The following is an 11,003-nucleotide window of genomic DNA, read 5'->3' as shown; positions in this document are numbered from 1 at the left end:
TTGTTTGAAGCATTCCTAAGAAAACTGTGCGGTTCTATAACTGAAAAAAACTTTTTCGGTACTACAAAAACGCAAAACGTGTCTTACTGAAGTCAATTTTTTGTCTGCGTACATATATGATTTTTTTGACTTTCTCTTCTGTATTGATTGCTTTAAATGAAGAACGTAAACAAGTCAATTCATACTTTATTTTATTTTCTTTTCAGGCCATTATATTTTTAATTGAAAATGGTGATAGTTACGTCATTCTTCTCACTGTTTGCATGAAAAGAGTCTAATTATATTTTTTAAAATCCAGATCGCACCGAAAACTAATGAAAGTTACGCTTTGCATTTTCGTAAAGTTTCTAGGAACCTCTATTTGTGACATTATAAGTTTTTGAGAACCAACCTAATATGAATTTTCTCAGCGGCTGTTTGAGAAGGATAGAAGTTTTGTTCTTTTTAACATGTTTGCTAATGCTAGCTACAGTTATCTACTTTATCAGAGACAGAGGTTTGGTATGGAACCGAAGCTTACTGGTTATCTCGGGAGGAGATGTAAACGCAACAATTAATGCTACGGAAGAAGCTAGAAACTTGACAGAACTCTGGGAGGAGAAAGAGTCCTGGAGAAACGTTAACATTCTTTGTGTCGTGCACACTTGTGCGAAGAACTTAGAAAAGAGAGCTCAATATGTGAAACAAACCTGGTCAAAACTGTGCAACAAGACATTGTATGTGAGCGACGAAACCAATGAAACATTTCCCACGATAACAGTCACAAACCGAACAGGGTGGGGCGAGACTTGGGTAAAGACCAGAAAAGGGATTGAACTTCTTTATTCAGAGTATTTGGACAAGTTTGATTGGTTCTTCAAAGCTGATGACGACACGTATGTCGTAATGGACAACTTACGAAGGTTTTTACACACGAAAGACACGTGGAAATCTGAATTCTATGGATCTGTAATGGTACTTCCCGCTGTCAAGAACGGATTCCCCTCGGGGGGATCTGGCTACGCTTGGGGGAAAGAATCTCTAAAACGTCTGGTGGAAATTGGCTTCAAACAAGGAAAATGCGCAAACGAAAATTTTGCCACTCATAAAGATGACGTGTATCTGGGCTTGTGTTTGGTCCAATCGGGCATAACGTTATCAAGAGATTGTGTCGATTCAAAAGGAAGGGAATTATTCCACCCGCAGAGTTTGAAAAACGAGTTCATGCTTAGATGGAATAAAGCCAGTGGATATTATAGAGTCTCCATAAATAAACTTGGTATAGAAAAGTGTTGTTCAAACGAAAGCATTACCTTTCATTATATAATTGGTCGGGAGCTGTTATATATGGATTATCTGTGGAGAGAATTCAAACAAAACTGATTGACTATTTCATAATAGAAATTTCGAACCAATTTTTGCAATAATTTTGACTCTATATAATGCCGTTTAATATTAAAAAAGAGAAAACGACAAAACCGCTGAGTGAAAAGCAGTAAAGTTGCTGCATACACAGTGGCATTTATACCACCAAAATTATATATATATATATATATATATATATATATATATATATAATTTTGCTAAATTTGTCACAAGACAGTTTTATCGAAGTTGGCTTTCTGTTAAAAGTGACGCGGTATCAGAAAAAAAACATACTAGTACAAAACAATTAAAACAAGTCTAGAGATAAAAGAAATTAGTTTTTAAGCAAGATTTGTCAAATTTTTCAACGAGAATTTTTTCCAGAAATCTTTCAAGCTTCAGCTTTTTATGCTGATCTTTTCTGTAATAGATAAATTCTTTCAAAATTCATAAAATGTTGTTTTTTCCTGATTTTTTGCCAAGCTTACTTTTGACAGTAATCAGCATCATCATGGTGTTATTATAACTTTAAATAGCCCTGCTGGTCTTACGTTGAGTGGTTGATATGAATTATAATATGAATTTTTTTGGTATCTAACAAATTAACTTTCAGTGGTGAAACAAACTAACTCCATGGATGTTTTTTTTACAAAAACGGTTAAAAGTTTTTGTTAACTGTTCTATCGATATACACAGATTTTTCACGAACTGCAATGATAATTTGTCAGTCATTGACCTTTTGTTGAACCTTAATTGCTGAGCCATGCAGACTTCTAACGACCCAATACGGCCTACGTTTGAACGAATAATTTCAACTCACACTGTCTCACTCTCAAGACACCATTTAACAGTAAAAAAAAATGTTGGCGTTGTTATAAAGATCAGTACACAACTGTAATCTATTTGTTACTTTCTAATTGGAGCATATATTCATCAGTTTTCCGTTATTAGAGAGATATCTTCCAGGGTTCTAAAAAGTATCCTCCAAAAAGTCGTTAAAAGTTATCTGTCGTTAAAAGTTAAATTATTCAGGTAAAGAGAACAATTGTGTTGAGTTTTTTCGACAATAGTGGACAGGCAAAGTTTGTACAAATTTTTGTTTTGTGACCAATTTTTGTTCATTTTTGGCAATTTGACATCTGCTTGTTATATATTTTTTTTTTGATGTTTTCAATGTTTTTACTACATGATGCAGTTGTTCTCATTTTGGATAGTTTTGATTTTTGTGCTCCTCAAGGACTTGTTGGTGAATTTTACCAATTGAAGACGTTTTTGTAAATTTTTATTGAATTTTTTGTTTCATTACTAATTTGTAGCAGCTTCCTGCTGAGCCCATTTAAGTGCTATTCTCATTGGCTTTCTCTTGCGTCAATTTTGAATTTTTGATTGATTTCCAATTATTTTGAAAAACCGGTGCATTTTCTGGATCTGCTGTCAGCGTTTGACAGTCGGTTCTCACTAAAGTCCTATTAATGTGTTTCTCTAATAACAAGTCTGGCTTCTGCAGATAGGAAGCATTAATGGGTCGTTTTAAATATTTCAAATCATATCTAACGGTTTTAACACCTAAACATCTGGGACGTTAGTGATTTATTGGTATCACGTGTCAATGTATGAAATTTGAAAAATTTTGAGTGAGTCTTGTTTTGCTGCATATTTCCATTAACAACATGTCTTCTTAATTAATAAATCTGTTTAGCTGTTCCAGTGTAATGCTAAGAGTCTTACAGATTCAAATTCCATTTGCTTACTGAATTCGTAATTTGTATTATGCTACTAGAGGTTTAGTTTTTTCTCTAGAAAACTGTAGCAACTGCGTTTTTTTTTAAAAAGGAAAAGTAGGAAATGTCTTGTTCATCAGTTTGTACGCATTAATGTGCGCTATCTGAAACCTGCTATTCCATAGCTTGATTTTTTTCATGCTATACAAATTTTTTATTGACTTCGCCAAAAATTGTCTTTGCAAGAAGAATGGAAAACGAGTCTTTACTTTTTTTTTGTTTTACTGTTGGCAAGCATTTCGATTCATTGTCAAAATCAATTGACCACCTCTTAAAGGTTTTGAATTTTAATTAGAATTTTGATTAAAAGTTTGTCATCTTCATAGCTCACTATCAAAAACAATAGAAGATATTTACCTTTTTGGAGCGCCCTTAAACGATTGAAAGAACAACACTACATTTGCTTTAAAACATTGTAATTTTCCCGTTTTTTTGCTTTCTTAAGATTTTTTAGTCTTCGCGCAGAGTCTGAGTAAAGACAATTAACACGACACGGGCACTCTTGTGAGATCAATATAAATCTATTAGGAGCTCGAACGGGTTTATAATTACTCTGAAATAATTCTTTACTGTTAATACCTTCTGTTCAGCTGCTGTTTTTATGTTTGTTTTCTGACTACTTATGATCAGTAATGACAGCTGTGATTCAATCGCCAGTTTATAGATAGAGCAGCCAATTAACGGTTAAGTTAAGCAGCTAATCCTTTAAGTATCACTTTGATCAACCACTTCTTTTTTCCGAACTGCCGGGTTAATTTTCCGGTTTTCCCCGTTATTATTTGATAATTTAGGCTCCTGGTTGGCGATTTTATTTGAAAATTACAAAGGGAACTTCTGTTGTTTCAAGTCATGGCTCATTTATTATTCAATTCGTGTTTATTTGTTTTCAATACTGTAATTTTCCGTAGTCTCCCAGGTTTGCTGTTTTTTTTATTATGGAAAGTCTTATTGAGTGAGTGAGTGACATAACTATTCATCCAACTTTTTTATTGGTTCCAAGCGTCACTATTTTTTAGTATTTTGGAATCCTGGCAGGATGAGTATAGCATTTTAATGGAAAGATTGATATGAGTGTCCACCTCTGCATCCCATGGATGATCAAATGCAGGTTAGAAGTTTGGTCCTCTTAAGTTTTTCAGTACTTTTTCTACTTATTATTTAAAGGCTTTAGTGCCTCAAAGAAAAGGTGAATTTTTATGATTTTTTAGTTTTAGATTTTGTGTCCAGTCTGAAGCGGCTCTTTTGTATATTACGTGACTTCTGCAAAAAATCGTTTTTTGCAACTCGAAAAAAATCTCTTGTCCCAGTAGATTTTTAGCAGCTTAAGGTTCCATTAAAGAAATGTTATACGTTTTTGTACAGAGCAACGTTTTTCGAGCCAAACGTTTTCAGAATATGCGTTTATTGACACAAAAGGTTAAAACTGATATTAGCTTAAGAGATTTAGCCTAATTGATGTTGAAACCTAATAATTTGACTGAGGGTAGCCGCGATGGCCTTTTCAAATAAAACTTGACGCTAGTTCTTGAAGTCAGTTAAAAGCATTACGCAATCTTCCAAAGCAAATGTGGACAAAGGGAGATTGAACAAGTTGGTGTCCTATCAATTTCAACAAAATCCTTATCTTCCATCGTCTCAGCTTGAACTTTGGCCAGCCAAACAAGGAGTCGCTAGCTCAAAACCTGTTGACTACCCAGTTCAAGGAAGAGCCGACGTGATCTTGTGAATGGACTGAATCAACATTTCTGTTTCGAAGTACCCAGCGAGCGGATCAATACTGTCTCATAAAGGATTGTCGACATTCAATGATCACATCAAACAACACATCAATGACATGTTTATCGGTTTTGACAGAAACGAGGAGTTTCGCATGCTCTAGTTGCGATTTTGTAGATAAGAATTGAAGCTTTCTTGGTTCTGATTGCAATGATAGGTCCACCGTGCTTATTGTTTTCTTCTCTCTTGGATAGTTGTGTCGGTATATCAAGTAATTACTCAGATTGAGAGCTTAGGAGATCATATCTGAAGGTAGCCAGGTTACCTCAAAGTGTTATGTACTAAAAAACCGTCAATTCAGAGAATGCCACTCCAATTACGGTTTTGTACGGAGTGTAAAAATTGTTTTAGATCAAGAACTGAACATTTTACGAGATTTAACCTTGCCGTAAAGAACAAAAAATAAAAAACTCTCCCTTTACAGGGTAGTTGATCAAGTCGGTGGCGTCAAGCCAAATCCTTTAAAATAATAAAAATTTTGCCAGCAATTCAACATCAATGCAACGCAAACACTTAAATATAAGAAAGGGAATAATGCCGGATTTGAAAATGATTTTTAATCAGAAGTTCAAAAATTTACATCAAAAATAGAAGGAACTGCTTTTTTACCGTGACTCCAACGGAGGTTTCGACAACGGAATGGGACGCTGCCACACTAATTTTGGGCCACGAAGGAAAAAAAAGGGAGCAGCGCCATATCTCGTCGATAAATTATCTTCACTTTAGATTACGAACCCTCTTTCTTTTCGATGATTCTCGCAGCCAACTTCGGTATAAAATTCGATCCTTATGGACTAGTTCCTTAGTGCCGGAGAACACCAATGGAATATAAGTGGAATCGTCGACATTCTTTAACCTTTGTTCATAGTACCCTTTTTTGATGGTCCAGTGATATTAATATGAACCGGAATGATCTAGGGTAATTCTTACCAAACGGATTGAATTCCGTTACATTGAAAAAGTTTTACGGAAACGTCAAACCAAAAGCCCATTTCTTTGATATCCATTCCATTGTTGAAATCAGTTGTATTAGTTCTTTTTGCAATTTTTTTTGCATATTCTGAAGACGGGTCTCCACTTCAAAATTATCACCTTCTTACAAACTTATCACATACTTCAAAATTATCACTTTATTCACCCTGTGAGGTGCGCTATTAAGACTATATGTTTGAATCTTCTAAACAGTTGCGTTGAATTGCAAACATAGACTCTAGCAGGGCCACAAGGATGCAAGAGAATTAGATTTTTCCGTTTGAGCCCTCCAAGTACGTTGTCCATCTCTACTTTTTCTTCTGACTCTAAGAATTTTGTTAAATTAATACTGAGAAAGTTATGTCAATTAAATTGAACTTTCGCGTATCAGAAAAAGCTTTTCAGAATATGCGTTTATTCTCAAATAAAAGCGAAATTCATATATTAGTTTAATTGATAGAGCCTAATTGATGCAAAAACCTAATAATGTGACAGAAGGTAGCTGCGGTGACCGTTTCAAATAAAATTTGTCGTTAATATTGGAAGCCAGTTATATGCATTACGCAAACTTCTTGAGCAAATGCAGAAAACGGAAGCTTGAAAAAGTTGGTGTCCCTATCAATTAATTGAAATTTTTTTTTGAAGTACCCGGCCAACGGATCAATACTGTCTCGTAAAGAGTTGCTCGACATTCAATGATCACATCAAAGAACACATCAATGACAGGGTTATCATTTTCGTCAGAAACGAGGAGTTTTACCTGCTCTATATGTAATTTTGGAGATAAGAAATGTGATAAATCATTCTTTCTTGCTTTCTTGGGTGGTCATTTCGGGATATCAAATAATTGTTCGGAATGGGAGCTAATGTGTTCATATCTGAAGTTAGCCAGGATACTCTATACTTTTATGTTCCCACAAAAAAACCAGAGTCAATTCCGAGAATGTCATTCCCTATACGGTGTTGTCAATTAACTCGGATGCGGCATGTGCACTCGGACGCCTATGCACATGCATAATTTCTGGCAGTAAAACATCAATGCGTATCATATAAAAAAAGAGAGCTTCATTAGCAATGAGAACAAGTGTAAAAGTTTTTTTAGATCAAGAACTGAAGATTTTATATAATTTAACGTTGCCGTAAGAAACATAAAGCAAAAAACCTCTTCTTTTTTACAGGGTTCTTGATCAACTTGGTGGCGTCATGTCAAATTTTTTACAATAATAAAAATTCTGCCAGCAGTTCAACATCAATGTAATGCAAACAACTAAATATAAGGAAAGGAAAATTGCCAGATTTGAAAACATTTTTTGATCAAAATTTCAAAAATTTATATTCAAAATTAAAGGAACTGCGTTTTTTTTACCATGTGAAAGAACACAACAAGCGTGATGGACCTCACATTGCACTCAGAAACCGAGAAAGCATCAATTGTAATCTACAAAATCACAAATAGAACATGTGAAACTCCTCTTTTCTGACAAAAACGATAACCATGTCCTTGATGTGTTCTTTGATGTGATCATTGAATGTCGACAATCCTTTATGAGACAGTATTGATCCGCTGGCCGGGTACTTGGAAACAGAAATGTTGATTCAGTCCATTTACAAGATTACCTCAGATCTTCGTGAAAGTGGGCAGTTGACAGGTTTTCGGCTAGAACCTTGTTGTTTGGCTGGCCAAAGATCAAGCTGAGAGGATGGAAAGTAAGGACTTCATTGGAATTGACAGGTACGCCAATATTTCTAAGCTCCCTTTGTCTGCCTTTGCTCAAGAATATTGCCTAATCGATATAAATGGCAGCAAGAATTTGTGTCGAAAATTGTTTGAATTGTCCCCCGCAGCTAGACTCAGTCAAATTTTTAGGTTTTTGCATCAATTAGGCTAAATCAATTACACCTAAATTAATTTTATCAACGTTACTTGAGCTGATTATGAGAGTTTTTGAAATTTTTGTTAACGAAACTGTTTATTATTGATCCGAAAACTATTTTAACTATTGAAAAATATCAAAAAGTTTGTAGCTGTTAGTCCTCATGTCTTAAGAAACAATTTTACCTGTGAAAATTTTTTTCTGTTTCGCCCTGTATAGCTTCTGACTTCAAAAACTTGTATCTTCCGGAGAGCATTAATTTCTTTGGGAGATTTCCGTTTGCATAAAATCTGGCAATAAAACAACAATGCATCTCATATAAAAACGAGAGCTTCAGTAATAATATGGACAAGTGTAAAAGTTATTTTAGATCAAGAACGGAAAATTTTATATGATTTAACGTTGCTGTAAGAAACATAAAGTAAAAACAAACACCTCCCTTTACACGGTTGTTGAGCAACTTGGTGGCGTAAAGTCAAATCCTTTACTATAATACAATTTCAGCCAGCAGTTCAACATCAATGCAATGCAATTAACTAAATATAAGAAGAGGAATAATGCCAGATTTGAATACAATTTTTATTCAAAACTCAATAATTTATATTCAAAATTGAAAGAACTGCGCTTTTGTACCATGAGAAAGAAAATAATAAGCACGGTGGACCTCCTATTGCATCAGAAACCAAGAAACCATCAATTGTCATCTACAAATTCGCAAATAGAACATGTGAAACTCCTCGTTTCTGACGAAAACGATAACCATTTCATTGATGTGCTCTTTGATGTGATCAATGAATATCGAACAATCCTTTATGAGACAGTTTTGATCCGCTGGCCGGGTCCTTGGGAACAGACATGTTGATTCAGTCCATTTACAAAATCACATCGGTTCTTCCTTGATCTGGGCAGTCGACAGGTTTTGAGTTAGCGCATCCTTGTTTGGCTGGCAAAAGTTGAAGCTAAGAGGATGGAGAGTAAGGATTTCGTTGAAATTGATAGGGTCACCAATTTTTCCAAGCTCCCTTCGTCTGCCTTTGCTCAAGAAGATTGCGTAATCCATATAACTGGCAGCAAGAACTTGCGTCGAAATTTGTTTGAATTGCCCCCCGCGGCTACACTGTCTGCTTGTTAGGTTTTTGCATCAATTAGTTTAAATCAATTAAACTAAGATCAATTTTATCAACGTTACTTGAGCTGATTATGAGAGTTTTTGAAGTTTTTGTTAACGAAACTGTTTATTATTGATCCGAAAACTATTTTAATCATTGAAATATACCAAAACACTTGTAGCATTTGGTCCTACTGTCTTCCGAAACAATTTTGCCTGCGAAAATTTTTTTCTGTTTTGCCGTAATGAGCTTCTGTCTTCAAAAACGGGTATCGTCCGGAGAGCATCAATTTCTTTGGGTGATTTCCATTTGTACCCCCTTGCTTAGAAGGTGCATTTTATTTTTTTCTACCCGGGACGCACGTTTTGTACGTTAAGATAATTGTTTACAATGTAATGAAACGTATTCTTGTCCCTAGAGATGGACAACGTTCTTGGGGGGCTCAAACGGAAAAATTCAATTCTCTTGAATCCTTGTGGCTTGCTAGAATCTACGTTTGCGATTCCCCGCACTGTTTAGAAGTTTCAAACATATAGTCTTAATGGCGCATCTCACATCACGGGATGCATTTGCCTTTTTGCTTGGTGAAGTATGTGATAATTTTTATGCGAAGACCCGTCTTCTGAATATGCAAAACAATCTATCTTGCAAATAGAACTAATAAAACTGATTTCAACAATGGAATGGATATCAAAGAAAAGGGCTTTTTGTTTGAAATAGAGTTCAATCCGTTTGGTAAGAATCACCCTAGATTATTCCGGGTTCATGTAAATATCACTGGACCATCAAAAAACAGTATTATGAACAAAGAGTAATGGATGTCGACAGTTTCACATTTAGTCCATTGGTGCTCTCCGACACTAAGGAACTAGTCCATCAGGATCTAATTTTATACAGACCTTGGCTGCAAGAATCATCGAAAAGAAAGAGTGTTCATTTTCTAAAGTGAAGATAATTTATCTACGAGATATGGCGCTGCTCCCTTTTTTGCCTTCGTGGCCCAAGATTAGTGTGGCAGCGTCCAGTTCCCTTGTCGCAGCCTCCATTGGAGCCATGGTACAAAAAGAACACTTCCTTCAATTTATAAGTTTTATTTGAAAGTGCTACCGCGGCTGACTCTATTAAACTAAAATCAGTTTAAACTTTTTCTGACGATAAACGCATATTCTGAAAACGTGTTCTTCATGCAAGAAAATTCAGTTTGGTTGACAAAAATTTCATGGCGTTTTTTAACGCATTTTGCCGAATTAGAAAACATTGGTTAAAGACATTAGATATTTGATTTGGATAATTTTAATCGATTCATATCAACTTTAGCATCAGCTGACAATGAAAGTGTTGAAAAACTATCAATGAAATTGTGTGTATTAATGCTCCGAAAACTATTTTAACCGACAAAATCATCCCCTCTACTAGCTACTTTTATAACTAATATCATCTTCCAATTAGTATCAAACAAAATTGTAGCAATACTTTTGGTCCTGCTGTCTTTTCAAATAGATTTTACTTCTGGCACATTTTTCACTTTCACCATGTTGAGCTTCTGTTTTCGGAAAAATTATCGTCTGGAGCTCTGTATCTTTTCCATTTTTAACTACCGGATCTTAATGTCTCTGAATCTTTTCCTTTCATTTGGTTTATATCAATGTTAGTTCAGCTGATTATGAAAGTTTTTGAAAACTTTATTTGAAAATGTTGATGAAGGCGACCAATTGTCTTTTAACTGACGGATTTTTAGTACATTAATTTATATGCTAATTTGGCTAGCCTCAGATCAAAACTCGAAATCTCTTTATAAACAAACTACTTTATATGTCGACACAGCCACCCAACAGGAATGACAACATCTTACACGGTAAGAACTCTCCTTGCACTCAGAAAATAAAAAAGAATCAAATATTGTCTACAAAATCTATAAACGATGAAATAGCACGTAACACTCCTCGTTTTCAACGAGAAAGATAACTCTGTCATACTCTGTTGCATTTACCATCCACCAAAAAAATTTAAACCAATATGAACACATCAAATACCTTCAAGAACTAATGATCAAATTTTTGCAAAAACAGCTTCAAAATAAAGCATCTAATAACATCATAACAAGTGATCTAAACTTTTTAATCCGAAACTGGAGTACCATGTGATTG

At 34.8% G+C, this 11,003-nt stretch overlaps 1 protein-coding gene across 1 annotated transcript; it reads left to right on the top strand.

Annotated features, from left to right (window-relative positions):
* The first annotated feature begins 272 nt into the window (after positions 1-272).
* LOC142349070 (glycoprotein-N-acetylgalactosamine 3-beta-galactosyltransferase 1-like) lies at positions 273-1,362 on the top strand. The gene has a single exon (XM_075400483.1). The coding sequence runs from the start codon at positions 397-399 to the stop codon at positions 1,360-1,362; it is 966 nt and encodes a 321-aa protein (XP_075256598.1). The 5' UTR covers positions 273-396.
* The last annotated feature ends 9,641 nt before the right edge of the window (positions 1,363-11,003 follow it).

Source organism: Convolutriloba macropyga, chromosome 11, assembly GCF_964194025.1.
Source record: "Convolutriloba macropyga chromosome 11, txConMacr16.3, whole genome shotgun sequence".
Lineage (NCBI taxonomy): Eukaryota > Metazoa > Xenacoelomorpha > Acoela > Convolutidae > Convolutriloba > Convolutriloba macropyga.
Note: the sequence above shows the minus strand (reverse complement) of the source record. Positions and strands in the feature narration are given on the sequence as shown.

Excerpts from the sequence above, each read along its gene's own strand:
- LOC142349070 (XM_075400483.1), top strand. The coding sequence starts at position 397 with ATGAATTTTCTCAGCGGCTGTTTGAGAAGGATAGAAGTTTTGTTCTTT.